We start from the raw sequence: 21061 nt of genomic DNA on the forward strand, positions 1-21061 counted from the left end.
CAGTGGTTTCTATCAAGCTGTGTAAAACTAATCAGATATAAACTCCCTCCATCTTCCTTGGCTAATTTGTTAGTCAAAAATTTCACTTTAGGGAGAACACACTTTCTTCTTTTTAAAGGGAAGTCATGATACAGGATAATGATTCAAGAGAGATGATTCTAACACAATGTATGCAGGAAACTTACACAACGTTCGGGAGGCAGGTCCATATCTATACCGTACCCCGTACACCGAATGAAGTGCATTCACAGCTTTATAAGCTGCAGATTCCTGTGATGGAGAAATGATATCATTTATATTGTTGCATTGAAACTTTTAGAAACACTGGCATGTTGTTTGAGCCTTATGAGTCATCAACATGGAGAACACTGGGGGGCACATTAGTTAATAGCTACATTTAATAGTAGCATTACACAGTATTACTCTTCTGTCACATGCTGTATTTTCTGAATGTTTTGGAAACCCATCATTTCATTTGATTGATTCTCACAACAAGCCAGTGATCAGTAATATTTCCATTTTACAAGTGAGAAAAGGAAGGCTCTGTGAGGTTAAATGGATACTCTCAGGTTACACAGCAAAAAGTGGTTCAGCTGGGATAACTACACATATTTTCTGAGGCTGACTTAGTGTTCTGTTCTCTTCACTTTAGTTCAGGGACACCTATTTCTATAAATTACGAAATGTTTGACAGGGCAGGAGCCATGTCAGTCTTACTCACAGCTTGTACCCAGTACTTAACAATGTGCCTGTACATAAGCAATGCTTGATCAATGTTTCCTGTATAAATGTTGAATAAGCATAAATCTGCAAAAGTATTAAGATAATCATATTGATTCTCAAGTACATATTTCAGTATATGGTATTTAAAACACATCTGGATCACTTAAGAAGCCCTTTAATTTAGTAAGAATGACTTCTCTTATGCTCTTTGTTTATCCTTAGTGGAAAAGAGAACAATTTCAGAATGGTTCATGATTTCTAAGGTTACATACACCTCTCACAGAGGTTACTCAGGTACTGCTAAGATGCAGAAATTCTAAGATGAAACTCTTCCTACCAATGCCAAAAATCAGGAAAAATATGCAACACAATGAAAATACTGAAAAGTAGATATTCTAACATTAACTAGAATGATACGGACTATCCTTTAAAACATTTTCAAATGATATAAAAGAACTAGTTTCAAAAAAGAGAGAAGTATTACATGACAATTGAGAGGAAAAAAAGTATGTTGAAACCAGTATACAACTCTCCTATTTCAATTTGCCTCTGAATAATTTAATACTTGAGTTGAAGCACTCTGGACAACATGGTGGCATGTTGGACTGAGCTTCAGGTTGCTGTCCTCATTCAGCTCAGGGATGTGTACGGCAGTATTTGCAGCAAACGCTTTGTGGCTATTGAGGGACCAGGCTCCAGGAGCTGGCACCCTATTTATTATTGATCTCCCTGATGACATTCTTTTAACAGGAGCCAACAGAAAAGGAATGTAAACACCATAATGAGGTATCTTTATGGAGGACATTTTAAGATTTTGACATCTTCTTCAACGATCTCAGCAATATTCTGTGGCAAGGGCAGATATTTCTACATTTAGAAGATTACTGCATTCTGCTGTTGAAGAGACCTTTGTTCCTCATTATTTGAGATGACTAAACCCAAGGAAAAAATTATTTAAAAAAAGAGAATCATCACTTTGCCTGTTTACACAGAGCATGCCCATACTTTTAGCCTTTTGAGCTCTCTGCACTTCTGCCATTTGGGTACAGGTGCATACTGATAAGTGGTTTAGATATGATCTATCCACAAAAAGTGAAAACTTCACTTCCCAAGAATTATTTTCCAGGGTAGCACAGCTAGACACCTATTTGAAAGAGTGATTCCTTCTTTCTCTCATTTCCTCTTTCCAACTGTCCAAAAGAAGCTAGGCCTCACTTATTGGTCCTTGACTAAGTAAAGAATATATTTTTTTATTAAGATAATGCCATATTTAAAGTAACTTAATGAATGACTTAAACAATGTTAGCAGAAACACAGACTGTTACATATTGATGGAATGTTTTTAAAATATTTTTAATAGAATTTAATGGTTTCTGGTTAACATTCAAAGACTGCCAACTTTCTGAGAATTGTAATCTTAGTTTTAGCTATTTCTCTTACGCTTAACCCACTCCAGATTTCTCAGCAATGGCACTATTGACATTTTGGACTGAGTAATCCTTCGCTGCTGGGGGCTGTCCTGTGCACTGTAGAGTATTTGGCAGCATCCCCCACACCCCTGTTTGACACTCAAAAATGTCTCCACACTTTGCCAAATGTCCATTGGGAGGCACTTCCATCCTTGGCTTTGAACCACTGATCTACTCTTATGCCACACCCTCCAGTCTAAGACAAAAGGAAAATAGGTTTAATCACGGTGGGAAGATAAATCTAAAATATGGAGAACATTCTCATGCCATAGTTTTTATATAAGGCATTTTCCACACCATCTGTTGTGAGAATATAAATAGACACTGGACCCATTTAAGAAAATGTTAGACATTTGCCTATAGAAATATTGAGGTTAGGGTGCCAGGTCCACAAAAACAGCAGCAGCAGCAGCAACAAAAACACAGAGAAAGTCTATTAGACCCATAGAACAACTGAAGTATAGCACTGCAGAATGTAACTATCACCTTTGCAATATACCTAAAGAGAGAGAATTTGCTCAGAATTCTTGGAATGCCAACAAAGTTCCCATTTTGGACAGAATAAAAACTTTCCCCAGGCCCTATTCTGGCTTCCTCAGATTCCCCATTCCTTCCAGGTCTTGGACATCTACCTTAGGAATTCCTGAACCCCCAAGCAATTGGTGCAAGGATTTGGAGTTCAAAGTATAGGGAGAAAGGGAATGCTTTCCTTTTATAAAAGCTTTTCATTCAAGTACATTGTGGTATAATAAAAAATAAATATTTGGTCTTGGCTTTGGTCTCTGACACTTAGCTCCTAAAAACCCTTGAAATGTCCAGAATGATAAGAGTGGTTTTTAAGAGTCTTGGTTTTGAAAGTTTCAACCATGTGACTAGGGTTGGAACTTTCAGCCCCAAACCCAGCCTCTGAGAAGGGGAGAGGGCCAGAGACTGAGTTCAATTACCTATAGCCAATGATTTAATCGATTATGCCTATGTCATGAAACCCCCAATAAAATCCCCTAACTGATGGGGTATAGCGAGCTTGTGGGTTGGTGAACACATCACAGTGCTGGGATGCTGGTGCACTGGAGAAGGCCTGGAAGCTCAGCAGCACCCACTGCCTCACGTTGGCACTATGCATCTCTTCCATTGGGCTGTTCCTGAGTGTGTTAGATAATAAACATGTAATAGTAAGTAAAGCACTTTCCTGAGCTTTGTGAGTCACCCTAGTGAATTATGGAACCTGAGTTGGAAGTGGTGGAAAACTGCAACTCTGTAGCCAAGTCAAACAGAAGTGTGGGTAACCTGGGAACACCATACTTGTGACCAGCATCTAAAGTGGGGGCAGTCCTGTGACACTGAGTCCTTAAACTTGTGGAGTCTGATGCTAACTTTGGGTAGTTAATGTTGGGATGGAATTGAATTGTTGCATACCTAGTTGGTGTCAGAGAAGTGGTGTTGGAAAAGACAGCACGCATTTGGTGTCAGGAGGAAAAAACCACTTGAACATACATACAGAAGAACACACAGATTTCAAGTTTATAGCTCAATAAATCACAAATTGCACACATTCGTGTAACCACCATCCAGCTCAAGGAATAGAATAGCAGCAGCAACCGAGAAATCACCTCGTGCCTCCTCCCAATCACTGCACCCCCTCCTATTTCCCCACAGGTAATTGCTATCCGGACTTCAAACACTGTGTATTAGCCTTTCTTGGGTTTGAACTTTATAGGCCTTTTGATGCTATAGGCTCTCAAATGACTCACTTTATGATGAATTACGCCCTATAGTGGAGAGCTTGTTGGGTTTCTGATATAAGAAGAGGAAGGAACTCTGCATTTTCATTTTCAAGTAATCTTATGCCTGAAAGTCTGTTCATTCTGACTGTTAACTTAAAAATACATGCCCAGAGACTTATTAGCATTAAGCAAATAGTGCTTATAAATTAAAACTTGTTTTTAATTAATGAGAGTCAGACTATAATTTATGAACAATTATTGACTCAATAAAGTTAATTACAGCTCTGCATATGTGACCAAAGCTGTAATACTAATCAAATCCATCCTGACCTTTTCTGTATAATCTGTGGTAAGAATGGTTTGAAGTGATGCATTTGAAAATTAGCCTAGTGGTTAAAAGCAACGACTCTGGAGCTAGATGTGGGGCTGGATCCTGGCTATGACACTTCGTAGTTGTTTATTCTTAGTCTAATTACTTAACCTCTCTTGGTCTTAGTTTTCTCATCTGTAAAATGGGGGTAATAAAAGTTGCCTCATCTGATTGTTATGAAGAATAATGAGTTAACATATGTAAAATAATTAGTAGAACACTGTGTTTGCTATAATCATTAATATTTAGAACCATATTAGCATCAGAAAGGAAGCATGAAGCCACATAGAAAATAAAGGGTCAAATACTTACCACACAGTTAAAATTGGGGATTGTAGCATATTTGTAAGAATAGGGATACAGCAACATTTGAGCATATGCATGAAAGGAGAGGTAAGCCCTAATGTGCTTTCTGTGTTTTCGGAGGAAGTTAGCTACAGCCTTCACTTCTGGCTCAGATTCTGGGAAAGGGCCACAGTATGTATCATCACAAGGGTGCATAGAAGCTCCTTCATCTGCAAGTCAGAAAAGAAAATGGGGTGGGGGAGTGGGCAGGGAAGAAGTGAAAAATAAATCAACACTGTTAAACTGTGATTTTTCTTACATTTCTGTAATCATATGGTATTACTAAGCAATTCATCAAACTTCTCATTTACGGAAATCAATACTGAAAATTCCAAGGTGATTCAAGCCCCTATGCACAATAGTAGGGCCTGGATGGGAACCAGGTACAGATTAACTGAACCTGCACAAATGACTGTAAAGGATGGCTCTATCAGCTGTCAGTTCTTTTGATGCAGAACTAATTCTATACAACCCACTAGAGCAGGTTAGGTCTCCCATTTATATGATCCACAACACCTGTACTTTTTCCTCATAACATTCAACATATTTGTAATTAGTATTAAATATTTACTCATTTAATATTCAACCAATATTTACATTGTTCTAAGTGCCTGGGACCAGTGGAAACAATACAGAAAAAAAATCTCTCCTCTAATAGAACTTGCATTCAATCTGGAGTCTGTGTTAGACTCTAATGCTCTGTGAAAGCAGGCACTGTGTCTTTCTTGCTGGACACCTGGCAGCTAGAACAAGAGTAGAGCAAGAGTTCAACAAATACTTGTTGAATAAGTCAATGTCAGATCAAAAGAAAAGGCTATACATCTCTAGAGGTATCTAATGATATAGATATGACAAGAACATAAATGCAAGCCAGAAATAATTCCACAGAACATGCTTAACCAATTTCTAATATATTTTTAATCAGCAAAATCCAAACTGGTTTTATATAACCCAAGAGGCTTCTCTAGTTATCTTTGGGGTCAGTTAAATTTCAGTTAAGAAATCTTCAAAACTAAATTTTGATAATTTTTGAATTAAAATTCTATCATACAGGGTGAACAGGGTCTGCAGAGGGAAGAAAAAATAAAAATCACTATAACAATCACAAACTAATACGATTCTAAGAAATTTTGGAAATAATTACATTTTCCATAGTTATTTGCCATTCTGGGCCACTACTATCCCTTTCCTACCTCTAGAAAATGATAATTCTCTCCATAAACTAATAAAAAATTTTTGGTGTTTCTATGACATAGTCTAATTCTCCTGAACATGAAAATACAACAAAGTCAAATCAGGCTAAATTTTGAGGACATTAAGTGTAGTTTATGCCATAAGAGAGGCAAGAATCAAGTCATGATGCGGAACTTAAAGCAATTGGGGTTTCTCTCCCCCTTTTAAAAATTTTTCATTTATTTTTTTAAAAATTATTGAAACATAATTGATTGTATATATCTGTGGAGTACTGCATTGAATATCAGTACCTGTGTGCAATATGTGATGCTCAAAATCAGGATAATTAGTATATTCAACATTATACAATGTAACCATGTTTTTTGTTGCCCTTTACCAATTTCTCTCTAACCCCCCACACCTCCCCCTTTCCCACCTCTGGTAAGCTGAGATCTGTTCTCTCCTTTTGAAAGTTCGATGGATTATTGTGATTATTGTTTGTTTATTTATTTTAGCTCTCACTTGTGAATGAGGACATGTGGTATTTCTCTTTCTGTGACTGGCTTATTCCACTTAATTTAATTTTCCCTAAGTTCATCCATGTTGCTATGAATGGTAGAATTTCATTCTTTTTTAATGGCAGAGTAGTATTCCATTGGTTATATATACCACGTTTTCCTCATCCAGTCATCCAATGATGGACATTTAGGTTGGTTCCAACTCCTGACTATTGTAAACAGAGCTGCAATAAACATGGGAATGCAGGTGTCCCTTCGACATGCGATTTCCATTCCTTTGGGCATATACCACCAAGCAGTGGGACTGCTGGATTGTATGGCATTTCTATCTGTGGTTGTTTAAAGAATCTCTACACTTTCCATAATGGTTGCATTAATTTACAGTCCCACCAACAGTTTAGAAGTGTTCTCCTTTCTCGGCATCCTTGTCAGCAAATGTTGTTCTCTTTTTGATAATGGCCAGTCTAACCGGGGTGAGATGATATCTCAGTGTTTTGATTTGCATTTCTCTGATGCTGAGTGATGCTGAACATTTTTTCATGTGTCTGTTGGTCATTTGTGTGTCTTCCTTTAAGAAATGCCTATCAGCTCCTTTGCCCATATTTCAATTGAGTTACTTGTTCTTTTTATTGTCAAGCTGTTTGAGTTCTTCATAAATTCTGGATATTAATCCCTTGCTGGGTACATAGTTTGCAAATATTTTTTCCCATTCTGTAGTTTGTCTTTTCACTCTATCAGTTCTTTCTTTTACTGTGCAGAAACTTTTTAGTTTGATATAATCCCATTTGTTTATTTTTTCTTTTGTTGCCTGTGGGGTTTCCCTCCTTTGAGTCTCATTCTGGAGTTGCCTCAGAAGCAAGTGGGATACATATGCAACTCAGAATGTAATATAAAAACTATAGCTGATTCTCTGAGGGAAATGGGAAAAATAAAGAGATATCTATGGAATACCCACACAAAGCCCTGGGAAGGTGTGATCATAAACTGAACTACTAATTCCAGAGGGAGCAGAACTAATGATCTAGAGAAAACAAGAATTTACAACAATCCTAATAAATATTCTCAAGGGCATATAAGAGGGCACTGGAAACAAACTGGACAAGGAATTAAACTACCAATCAGATATAGCAGAAATTAAAATAATTCATGGGTTGCATGAATACAGTCGATGAATCGATTAATGAGATGGAGTGGAGTTTGAAACATTCCCAGAAGGCATATAAAGGAATAAAGAACTGGAAAAATGAGAAAAAAATTAAAGGGTACAAAAATAGAATAAGTATCAGTATGTGACTAATAGGGGACCTAGAAGGGAAGAAAAAAAATAAAGTTAAATATTTGAAGAACTGGTAATTAAAATTTCCCCACAATTAAGGATAGATCAAACAGACTTACTGTGCATCAAACAAAAGAGAAAAAGGGGAAAATATCAACACATTGACATAGTAAATGGAAATTTAAGAAAAGAAAATAATTCCACAGGAAAAAAGTAGGTCATTTATAAAGGAATGAGAATCATTTTCACATTTGACTTTTCAACAGCATTACTAGAGTAATATTTCCAAACTATTTTTTAAAAAGGAATTTGAATGTAGATATTTACATCTAGCTGAACTCTCACTGAAATATGAGTGCAATAAAGATATTCTTTGGTATGAAAGGCCTCAAAAGATTTACTATACAGTGACATACTTTAAAAACACCCCTGGGGAAAGTATTCCACCAAAATTATGAGTAACTCCAGTCTCTGCCTCCATATTTGCATGGCCTTTCCCCTGGTGTGTTTCTGTATGTGTCCTCTCATCTTTCTATAAAGACAACAGTTGTTAGATTCAGGGCTCACTCTAATTTGGCATATCTCATTTTAACTAATTACTTCTTCAAAAACCCTATTTCCAAATAAGGTCATATTCTGAAGTTCCAGGCATAAATTTTGAAGAAACACTATCCCACCACAGTATTCTGAGGAATATCCTGCTGCAGAAAAACTAGAACCTGTGTAAGTTACATTCTCTGAGGCATTGTTTGTCTTGCAAGAAGTAGAGAAGGCTCCAAGATACCCGGATAAAAGATCAACTTTAAAAATTCAATAGTGTAATTCTACCCTCAGCAGCATTACCCATGAGAATATATAGTAGAATATAAGATACTATTCACAATATCTAGGAGTTAACCTATCAGAGAATGCATGACTGTTAGAAAATGTTAAAACTCTATTAAATGACCTATAATTAAGAACTGAGTTAGAGAACTATACCATGTTCATTAATATGCTGACTTAGCATTGTAAAGATGACAACACTTCCTTATTTATTTATTTATTTATTTATTTAGCTCAATTCAACTTCAATAAAAATTCTAGCAGTAGGACTTTGGGGGAAAACTCAACTAATGAAGAAGAAAAAATAGCTAAAAAAATCTTGGGGAAGAAGAGCAAAAAGGAAAGACTTATTCTACCAGATATTAAAACATGCTACACTGGTATAATAATAGAAATGATGTGATACTGAGTCAGGAATAGACTAGACTAATGGGAAAGAATATATGGGAATTTGGTATAATAATAGAGGGGGCATCACCAATCACTATGGAAATGATTGTTTAGTGGATGATGGTGAGAAAACTAGCTCATTATATGAAGAAAAGAGAATAGGATTCTTAGCACATAAACATACAAAAGTAAATTTTAAGTAGTTTAATGATGTAAATAACAAAAACAAAACATGGTAAGGAAACAAGAACCATAAGGATTTGGTGGTTGTTAGGTGCATTCTATAACACTTTTCCTTCATATCTTTCTTCTGAATGGGCTTCCAGAATGTGCAGGTGGTTACAAGAGAGGTGTTCTTGAAAAACTAAGTTTTGTTCATAAAAATCATGTGCAGCATGAGGGGTGGGGGATGAGGACTTTGAACGTATGTTTGACTATATATAATGAATATATAATAAATTAAAAGTTAAGGTAAGTTTTGAAGGTTTAAAAACTAATATTGGAAAAAATAAGGAAGGAAAAATGGTTTGTGGGACAATGATAGATATTAGAAAATATCTTTTACACATTCTCTTTAAAATAAATTATTTTTTTAAAGTAAGTATATTTTGAATATTGGGAGGAATTTTTATAATCCTCTATTATTAATAAGAATCAGAATTTTTAAAAATAGCTTCTTCTTGCAGACTCTATCAGCAACACCATGACTATGCCACTGCCACCACCACCTCCTTATTGGTTGGGACTCACTATATGTCAGGATTTTTTTTAATGTAACATTTATTTGTACATATTTCTGGAGTGCAGTATGTTGTTTCAATATATGCATATACTGCACAGCGATTCACTTAGGGTAGATAGCATAGTTTTGTACCCTTTAGTACACTACGTTTCCTTCCCCTGCCACCCCCTTCTCCCCTGCCTCTGGTAACCATTATTTTACTCTCTACTTATACAAGAACCATTTTTTATTTTAGTTTCCACATATGAGTGATATCATGTGGTATTTGTCTTTTTGTGCTTGACATGTTAGGCTCTTTACATGCAGTATCTTGTTTAATCTTCACATCAACTTTATGTGGTAGATAGTATTATAATCACAACTTTACCCAAAAGAAAAAGGTAATATAAAGAAACTCAAATACAGAAGATAACATAAATCAGACTAAGTGTAATAATGTAATAATAAATGTAAAGGGCTTATGTTTCCTAATTAAAAACTGAAGTTGAATTCAGCTGAACAATATTTGTTAAATATTTCTGTTCTACACACCGTATTATGCACTGGGGATTCAAATATGAAAAAGCCACAGACCCTGAGTTGAGGAACATATAGATTAGCCTGGAATACCTACAGGTAACAGATAATATCAATATGATGTTGTAAATGCTACGATATGTTTAGAAGATAGTTTGGAAGCAGAGAGAAGGGGTAATTACCCTGTGTGAATGTTCAGGAAAGTCTTCTTAGAGCAGATGATGTCTTCTGGGAGAGATAATTCTAGAAAGATAGATATGAATTTGAAGATTGTTTCAGGTAATGAGAATAATATCAACAATGGTATGAGGGCAAGAAGAATTTAGTACTAAAGTTCAACATAAAATTTGACTCAGGGAGTTTTAGTGGCTGAGCCTAGAATGGTAATTAGAGACTAGTTTATGGAACTTCTTACATATTATTCAGAGGAGCTTGTAGTATCCTGCACGCAGTGAAGAACCTCTGTGATGACCATGAAATGCTCTTCTCAGATCTCCTGCTGGAGTGAGCATAGTTGACTGAGAGCTTCACGTGCCACCAGTCTGGATCCATTACTGCCTTATCATCAAGCCCACACTTCCCCTATAGTTGCTCCTAGCCAGTGGCTGCTCATGGTAGGGGTACTAGTGCACGCCCATTTTAGCAGGATGCAGGTGTGCTCTACAGGGCATTTTTGGCTTGAGAACTCCCCATTGGCCCGTCTGAGTCTTTCTTAATGCTGCATTTCAGTCTGAGACTCTTCCCACCCTATCCTCATAGTTCCTCTCCTTTCATTTGTTTCTGACCTGCCTGGGCTCATGACCCATAAAAGCTCTCCTAGTCTATTCTTTACCTTCACTGGTATTTCCTCTAATAAATCTCTCATACATCTAATCCTAAATTGGCGTCTGTCTTGGAGGTCCTGAACTAACATAACTATGAAGATTTTTTTAAATGACAGCTTTATTGAGATATTATTTACATACAATAAAATTCACTCTTTTAAAGTGTACAATTGAGTGGTTTTTAGTGTATTTACAGAAGCATGCAACCACCAACAGTATCTAATTTTAGAACATTCCCATCACTCCAAAAAGAAACCCCATACTTATTAGTGATCAATTCACGTTTCTCTTCCCCTCGGCCTGTTAACCATGAAGGGTTTTCAGGCATGGTCAAATTTTCATTTTAGATTGACCTTGTAAAAGTTTGTAGGATAGATTTGTAAGAGGCAAGCCTATAATCAGGGAAATTAAATCAGAATACAAATACAACAGTCCGGGCCAGAGATGTTGATGGCTAGAATTAGGGAAGTGGTTTTAGGAATGGTACCAAGAGGATGCATTAAAGAAACATTTGGAAGATTAACTAAATGGACTTGGTGATTGGTTAAATATGAAGGGCAAGGAACGTGGGGTGGGGGGGGTTGATGACACCCTATATTTCTGGGTTGGCTAAGTGGATAGTAGTTGTACTGATTGAAACATTGAACATATGAGAAGTAACATGGACATGTAGGGAGAAAAGTAAGATGAATTGCATTTTGAACATGTTGAGATTGAGAAGTTTAGGGCTTCTGGTACAGATATCTAACAGGGCACTGAATGTGAATATGAAGCTCAAAAGAAATATTAGGCTAGAGAAAAAGATTTGGGGGTTATTATCATTTTATGAGAGTAAAATCACTCAAAATGGTTTTATGGATGAAAACAACAACAAACTAAGCATAATACTGTGAGGAACACCAGTATTTAAAAGAGGAATCTGTCATTCAGACTAAGAAAAAGTTGTCAGGAAAGTGGGAAGACCACGAGATGCTGGGGTTGAAAAAGTCAGGGACCACAAGTTTCAAGAAGGAGATTGTGATCTGCATATAATATACAGAAAAGAAGTATATTTAATTTTATAGTAACAAAGTAACCTGGGACTTCTGCTATAGAAAAATCAGTGGGGTGGTAAGGGCAAAGACCAGATGACATGTGCACTGAGAGGAATGAATGGGAAGAAAGAAGTAGGAGATGTATAGACTATCTTTTTCAGGAAGCTTGGTCCACAGGGGAAGGAAAGATGTAAATGATGGCCAGAGGAAAGCCTGGGGGTAAGAGGAAGACTTACATTTTTTAGGGAGGACAAGACTTAAGCATGTCTATACAAATAGTGCGGGAAAAAGCATAGAGGAAGGAAGAGAAAGATTTAGATTTTTTAATAGAAGAAAGTTTTGGAAAGGATATGAATAGGTGAGATTGACAATCAGGTGGAGTCATAGGCCTTGAACAGTAAATGGGATTTCTGATTTCTGATTTTTCGTTTTCTCCAAATGTTTTTGATTGCCCATCCTATCATAAGGAACTTTAAGAGTGTACTCCTGATATATAATTTTAACTTATATATATGTCTTATTTGTGGCCTAATACTATATAAAATATACAAAAATAAAGATTAGAAAGAGTAGTTTAGAGATGAATCAAAATATTTTGTTTTATTAGTTGTACAGAAATACATTAATTCTCTTAAAATAAGAATGAAAAAGATAGATGAAATCTAAACTTAAATACTTTAGCAGTGTCCAGGTTTTGTGTTTCTTAAATAAATTTATGATGTAAATGATAATAAAAAGAAAGTGAGCACACTAAGTTTTTGGTTGACCTCCTAACTGGAATTTTTATGTAAAAGTATGTGTATCAGAATCTATAGTCTCTATGGACATTGTTTTTGAAAAAATCATTTGTTTCTCTAAGAATAGCGATGGAGTTAGTTCATTAAATACATGAAAAATGGTTATAACTGATTATGTAGTGGAAAAAAAAGAACAAGCAAGTGCGTAAATGAGATGTTTAAAAATATCCTTATGGAAAAAAAACACACTAAATAATGACAGTAGTTTGTTAGTCTGATAATAATCATTTTTCCCCTATGTCTATTTCTATAATATTGTATCAATTGTGTAAGTAAAAAAAAGTATATTAAAGATAGAGATCTGAGAAATAGTTTTTAAAAAGAAAATGTTTAAAAATTTTTAAAAAGGGAAATAAGTAAAATCAAAAACAGTAGTAATAAGACAAACTTGGTTTTATTTTACTTTTGACAGCAACTGAACTCTGTGGAAATTGACTTAACAGGTGCAGCTGGGTCCTCTACTAAGCAGTATCTGTGGAAGTCATAGTTATTGTGGCATGTTTTCATTGGTTATATTTTCATTTTCAATATTTGTTTTTCTTTTCATTTACAGCTTTTACATTTATCATAAATGTAATCATGATGCCACTTCAGACAAGGTGCTAATATACAGAATATATAAAGAACATAAATGAACTGAACAGCAAAAACAAAGAAACAAACAAACAAAAAACTCAATTAGACCCCTCCCCGCTCCTTGGACCCACAGGGGAGTGCCTCGATCTGCCAGGGTGAGCCCAGCAGAACTGCACAGCACTGGGGGCTCATTCTACTACCACAGATTCTGGAACAGGACTCAAGGTAGTTTAACATAACCACCACCACACCTACTGTCAAGCAAAGAAAACTCACCACCACAGTAGCAACCAGGGCCACTCCACAGCCAACCTCAATGTAACAGAAGAAGCAAACCCTCTACCAAATGACCAAATATCAACCAAAAAGTACTAGAACTACAAATAAACAAGAAGAAATGATGCCAGTGAAAGAACACAGTAATGCTCCAAACTCAGACTCCATGGAACAGGGAATCCTTGAAATGTCTGAAAAAGAATTATGAGCAATGATCTTAAGAAAACTTGAAGAAATAAAGGAAGACTCAATTAGAGAACACAATGAAACAAGAAAAAACATCCAGAATATAAAGGAGGAAACCTACGAAGTGATTAATACCATAAAAAAGAGTGTAGCAGAACTTCTAGAAATGAAAGATTCACTCAATGAAATAAAAAACACAACTGAGAGCTTGAGCAGCAGGGTAGAGCAAGCAGAAGAAAGAATTTCAGAGTTTGAAGAAGGTCTTCTTGAAATAACTAAGGCAGACAAAAAAAAAAGGAAGAAAGAATTAAAAATAATGAGGAAAATCTAAGAGAGATAGCAGACAACCCGAAGCACTCTAACATCCGAATTGTGGGTATTCCAGAAAGGGAGGAGAAGGGAAAAGGTATTGAAAACTTATTCAGGGAAATAGTAACAGAAAACTTCCCAGGTGTAGGGTGAGACACAGACCTCCAGATCCAGGAAGCTCAAAGGTCCCCAAACAGATTCAATCCAAAAAGATCCTCCCCAAGACACATTATAGTTAAATTTGCGAAGCTCAAAGACAAAGAGAGAATTCTACAAGCAGCAAGAGAAAAGCATCAGGTCACTTATAGGGGAACCCCCACCAAACTAACAGCAGACTTCTCAACCAAAACCCTATATGCCAGAAGAGACTGGAATGATATATTCAAAATACTAAAAGAAAAAAATTTACAGCTCAGAATTCTTTACCCAGCAAGGCTCTCCTTCAGAAATGAGGGAGAAATAGTGTATTTCCCAGACAAACAAAAGTTGTGGGAGTTCACCACCACATGACCAGCCCTGCAAGAAATTCTCAAGGGAGTCATTCCTCTGGAATCTGAATAATGGTGACCACCGTCACAAATACACAAGAAAGAGCAAAACCCACCATTAAAACAAAAATGCCAGCAAGAAAAAGAAGCTAAATCACCCCACCTTAAATTTCCAACTAATGTTGAAGAAGAGAAATTAAAAGGGAAATAATAATCAAAAGATATTTAAACTATCGAAAAAAGAAGCAATTAAATGACAAGCAACACTTGTCAATAACTACCCTAAATGTGAATGGAGTAAAATCCTCATTCAAAAGACACAGACTGATTGATTGAGTTAAAAAGCTAGACGTAAGTATATGCTGTTTTCAAGAGACCCACCTCACCTGTAGAGATACACATAGACTAAAAGTGAAGGGATGGAAAAAGATATACCATGCAAATGAAAACAAAAACTGAGCAGGAGTAGCATTCTTATATCAGACAAAATAGACTTTAAACCAAAAAACATAAAAAGAGACAAAGAAGGCCGCTGTATATAACAATAAAGGGATCTATCCAGCTAGAAGACATAACAATCATAAACATGTATGCACCCAATACTGGAGCACCCAGATATATAAAGCAAACACTCTTAGACCTAAAGAAAGAAATAGGACTTAATACATTAATAGGGGGTGATCTGAACAACCCTCTCTCAGTATGGGACAGATCTTCCAGGCAACAAGTCAACAAAGAGACACAGGATTTAATCTACACCTTAAACCAACTGGACCTGGTAGATATACACAGAACATTTCACCCAACAAGTCAAGATTATACTTTCTTCTCATCGGCTCATGGAACATTCTCCAGGATAGACCACATATTAGGTCACAAATCTAGTCTCAGCAAATTTTAAAAAATTGAAATTAAAAAAAATCCAAGTATCTTTTCAGATCACAATGGACTAAAATTGGAAATAAATAACAAGCAAAACTCTGGAAACTATACAAATACATGAAAATGAAATAAAAGGCTCCTGAATGACCTAAGGGTCCAAGAAGAAATTAAACAGGAAATCAAAAAATTTCTAGAAACTGATGAAAATAAAGATACATCATACCAAAACCTGTGGGATACTGCAAAAGCAGTACTAAAAGGCAAATTTATTGCAATATATGCTTACATCAAAAGAATGGAAAGGCTTCAAATAAACAACCTAACATTACACCTCAAAGAACTTGAAAAATAACAACAATCCAAACCTAAAGATAGTAGATGGAAAGATATAATTAAGATCAGAGCAGAACTAAATGAAATAGAGACCCAAAAAACAATAGAAAAGTTCAACAAAACAAAAAGTTGGTTTTTCGAGAAGATAAATAAAATAGACAAACCATTAGCTAGGTTAACAAAAAGAAAAGGAGAGAGAAGACCCAAATAACAAAAATCAGAAATGAAAAGGGAGACATTACAGCTGATACCACAGAAATACAACGAATCATTAGAGACTATTATAAACAACTATATGACAACAAATATGAAAATCTGGAAGATATGGATAAGTTTCTAGACATATACAAACTACCAAGACTGAACTAAGAAGAGACAGAAAACCTGAACAGACCAATAACAAGGAAGGAGATTGAAGCAGTAATTAGCAATCTTCCAACAAAGAAAAGTCTGGGTCCAGATGGTTTTACAGCTAAATTCTATCAGATTTTTAAAGAGGAGTTGATACCAATTGTCCTCAAACTATACCAAACAATTGAAACAGAAGCTACTCTTCCAAACTCATTCTATGAGGCCAGCATAACTCTGATACCAAAACCAAAGACACAACAAAAAAAGAAAATTACAGGCCAATATCCTTGATGAAACTAGATGCTAAATCCTCAACAAAATACTAGCAATCAGAATACAGCAACATATTAAAAAAATTATACACTATGATCAAGTGGGATTCATCCCAGGGATGCAAGGATGGTTCAACATACGAAAGTCAATAAATGTGATACATCACATCAACAAGCTCAAGGACAAAGACCATATGATTATCTCAATAGATGCTGAAAAAGCATTTGACAAAATTCAGCATCTCTTCATGATAAAGACTCTCAACAAATTAGGTATAGAAGGAAAATATCTGAACATAATAAAAGCCATTGGGGCCGAGCCTGTGGTGCACTCGGGAGAGTGCAGCGCTGGGAGCGCAGCAATGCTCCCGCCGCGGGTTCGGATCCTATATAGGAATGGCCGGTGCACTCACTGGCTGAGTGCCAGTCATGAAAAAGACAAAAAAAAAAAAAAAAAAAAAAAAGCCAGTGTATCACTCTGAATGGGGAAAAACTGAGGGCCTTTCTCTTAAGAACAGGAACAAGACAAGGATGTCCACTCTCACCACTTCTATTTAACATAGTACTGGAGGTACTAGCCAGAGCATTCAGGCAAAAGAAAGAAATAAAGGGAATCCAGATTGGAAAAGATGAAGTCAGACTTTCCCTATTTGCAGATGACATGATACTATATATAGAAAAACCTAAAGATTCTATCAAAAAACTGCTAGAGCTGGTTAATAACTTCAGTGACGTTGCAAGATACAAAATAAATGCCACCAAATCAGTTGCATTTATATACTCAAATAATGAATTAACAGAAAGAGAAATAAAGAAAGTAAGCCCATTTACAATTGTCACACACACACAAAAATACCTAGGGATCAATTTAACCAAGGAGGTGAAAGACCTCTGCAATGAGAATTACAAACCACTTCTGAAAGAAATTAAGGAAGACACAAAAAGATGGAAAGATATTCCATGCTCCTGGATTGGAAGGAGTAACATTGTGAAAATGTCTATACTACCCAAAGCAATCTACAGATTCAATGCAATTTCCATCAAAGTACCAATGACATTCTTCACAGAAATGGAAAAAGCAATCTAACCTTTCATATGGAAAAACAAAAGACCTTGAATAGCCAAAGAAATCCTGAACAAAAATAAATAAATAAATAAATTAAAAAACATAGCCGGAGGCATAACTCTGCCTGACTTCAAATTATACTACAAAGCTGTTGTAACCAAAACAGCATGGTACTGGTATAAAAATAGACATTCAGACCAGCGGAGTAGAATAGAGAACCCAGAAATCACTCCACAGGCTTATAGCCATCTGATATTAGACAAAGGCAACAAAAATCTACATTGGGGAAAAGATTGCCTCTTCAACAAGTGGTGTTGGGAAAGCTGGATGTCCATATGCAGAAGAATGAAACTAGATATGCATCTCTCACCATACACTAAAATCAGCTCAAAATGGATTAAAGACCTAGGTATAAGACCCAAAACTGTAAAATTACTAAGGGAAAATATAGGTGAAACACTTCAGCAGTTAGGTCTGGGCACAGGCTTTATGAACATGAACCTGAAAGCAGAAGCAGCAAAAGAAAAAATAAACAAATGGGACTATATCAAACTAAAAAGTTTCTGCACAGCAAAAGAAACAATCAACAGAGTGAAAAGACAACCTACAGACTGTGAGAAAATTTTTGCCAACTATGCATCTGACAAAGTACTAATATCCATAATATACATAGAACTCAAGCAATTATACAGTAAAAAAATAAATGACCCAATTAAAAAATGGGCAAAGGAGCTGAATAGACATTTTTCAAAGGAAGACATACAAATGGCCAACAGATACCTGAAAAAATGCTCAACATCACTAGTCATCAGGGAAATGCAAGTTAAAACTACATTGAGATACCATCTCACCCCAGTTAGACAGGCTATAATAAAAAAGACAGTGAATAACAAATGCTGGCAAGGGTGTGGAGAGAAGGGAACACTCCTACACTGTTGGTGGGACTGTAAATGAGTACAACCACTATGGAAAGCAGTATGGAGCCTTCTCAGACAACTACAGATAGATCTTCCATATGATCTTCTGCATATATATCCAGAGGAATGGAAATCACCATGTCGAAGGGATACCTGCACTCCCATGTTCATTGCAGCTTTGTTTACAATAGCTAAGACATGGAACCAACCTAAATGTCCATCAATGGATGATTGGATAAGGAAACTGTGGTATATATACACTATGGAATACTACTCTGCCATAAAAGAGAATGAAATACTCCCATTTGCAACAACATGGATGAGCCTGGAGAAACTTATGTTGAGTGAAATAAGCAAAGAACAGAGGGATAAATACCACATGTGCTCACTCATAAGTGGGAACTAAGAGAGAAAGAAGGAAGGAAAGAAAGACCACAGTAATGCCTTGGTCTTGCAGAGGGAGAGAACATTCCTTGGGCTACAAAGTAGAGTGGGGAGAAAGGAGAAGGGGGAAGGAGGTTGGGGATAATTGGGTTGGGGACACGGGGTACAAAAGCAGTTTCTGGTAATAGGTATGCTACCAGTATGAATCTGGCCCTCATAGCATGGGCACAAGGGGTGTCAATCAGCTTTGTATCTCATGGATATTCATAATAAGAAAATTAATAAAAAAAACCATTAAAAAATGAGCAAAGGACCTGAACAGACACTTCTCAAAAGAAGACATATGAATGGCCAATAGACACATGAAAAAATGCTCAATATTACTAACCATTATGGAAATGCAAATTAAAACCACAATGAGATATCATCTCACTCCAGTTAGAATGGCTATTATTAACAAGACAAATGACAAATACTGGTGAGGATGCTTGGGCGAAAAAGGAACTCCTTACACTGTTGGTGAGAGCGTAAACTGGTACAGCCATTGTAGAAAACAGTGTGGAAGTTCCTCAGAGAACTAAAAATAGACCTACCCCTCACTCAGGCTTTGTATTTTTTACTTTTTTGGCGGCTGGCTGGTATGGGGATCTGAACCTGTGACCTTGGTGTTATAAGTCAGTGCTCTAGCCAACTGAGCTAACTGGCCAGCCCACCTACAGAACTGAGGCCACCAGAAATAGGAAAGGAGAAGGGGGGTGTTAGTTAGAAATTGGTAAAAGGCCACAAAAAATGATTACATTGTATAATGTCGAATATACTAATTATCCTGGTTTGAGCATCACATATTGCACACAGGCATTGATATTCAACACTGTTTCCCACATATATGTACATTCAGTTATGTTTCAATTAAAAAAATATCTACCTTGTGAACCAGTTATCCCTACTACTGGGTATATACCCAAAGTAAAAGAAAACAGTATATCAAAAGATACCTGCACTCCCATGTTCATCAAGCACTATTCACCAGCCAAGAGATGGAATCGACCTAAATGTCCATCAATGGATGAATAGATAAAAAATCCTGTGGTATATAAATGCTATCCTACCATATATAGAAACATGGATGGAACTGGAATCCATCAGGTTAAGTGAAATAAGTCAGGCACAAAAAGACAAATACTACATGATCTCACTTACATATGGAATCTAAAAAAAAAAAAAAAAAGGAAGGGGGGAAGAGGAAAAGTGGTGGATGAATGGGTACAAAGCTATGCTGTCTACCCTAAATGAATCATTGTGCTATATGTACATGTATGGAAACAACATACTGTACCCCACAAATATGTTAAAATATTTTGAAAAAAAGTGTGGAGATAGGAAGAATGGGATCTAGCGTTCTATAGTAATATAGGGAGACTATAGCCAACAACAAAGTACTGTGTGTCTTTGAATAGCTAGTAGAGATCATGTTGAATGTTCCCAACACAGGAGGTGACAAATGTTTGAGGTGATGGATATACTAAGCACCCTAATATGATCATTGCAATCAGTATCAATATACCCAAAGATATTTTATTCCATAAATATATAGAATTATCATTGGTCAATTAAGAAAAATAAGTTAAAAAGAGGGAAAGAGAGAGAGAAATGAGAGTAGAATAGTGGTTACCAGAGGCAGGCAAAGGGAATGGGGTGCGGGAGCCAGGGAAAGGTTGGTAGACTGGTACAGAGTTACAAAGTTACAGTTAGATAGGAAGAATTAGTTCTGGTGCTCTAGTGTGATGATAGCTAATAATATTGTGTTGTATTTTTCAAGATAGCCAGAAGAGAGGATCTTGAATGTTATAAGCACAAAGAAATGATAAATGTTTATGTGATAGATATGCTAACTATTCTGATTGGATCAATATACAATATAGACATGTATTGAAACAGCAAACTGTACCCCATCAACATGTACAATGAAAAAAATAAACTAAAAACTGCTTAAAAAATTGTAATCTTTTAAAAATGTTCTTTTTCACTTCCATCCCTCACTGTCAACTTACCTTCAAATAATCCATGTTAACAACTGAGTGTGGTTGTTAATATAATTTACAAACACACATGTGTAAGTGTGTATATATGTATTCATGCACCCATGTATAAATATACCTTTATATAGATATATAGATATAGTTATACATTCATATATATACATACAGCAGCTATCTTTGGTCACAAAACAAGATCACAATTATATAGTTTTTTCGACTCTTACCTTCTCCTTGAATGATATTTTTGGAACTCCTT

General features: G+C 36.0%; 1 protein-coding gene across 1 annotated transcript in view; it reads right to left on the minus strand.

The window, feature by feature from the left end:
• The window catches only part of CPA6 (carboxypeptidase A6), a 314542-nt gene that overhangs the window by 3181 nt on the left and 290300 nt on the right, over positions 1-21061 (minus strand). The window contains exons 9-10 of the mRNA XM_063080149.1: positions 4599-4801; positions 186-270 (exon numbers count right to left, since the gene is read on the minus strand). Coding sequence (XP_062936219.1) covers positions 186-270; positions 4599-4801 — 288 coding nt within the window. The remainder of the gene's footprint in view (positions 1-185; positions 271-4598; positions 4802-21061) is intronic.

This window comes from Cynocephalus volans, chromosome 15, assembly GCF_027409185.1.
Source record: "Cynocephalus volans isolate mCynVol1 chromosome 15, mCynVol1.pri, whole genome shotgun sequence".
Taxonomy (NCBI): Eukaryota; Metazoa; Chordata; class Mammalia; order Dermoptera; family Cynocephalidae; genus Cynocephalus; species Cynocephalus volans.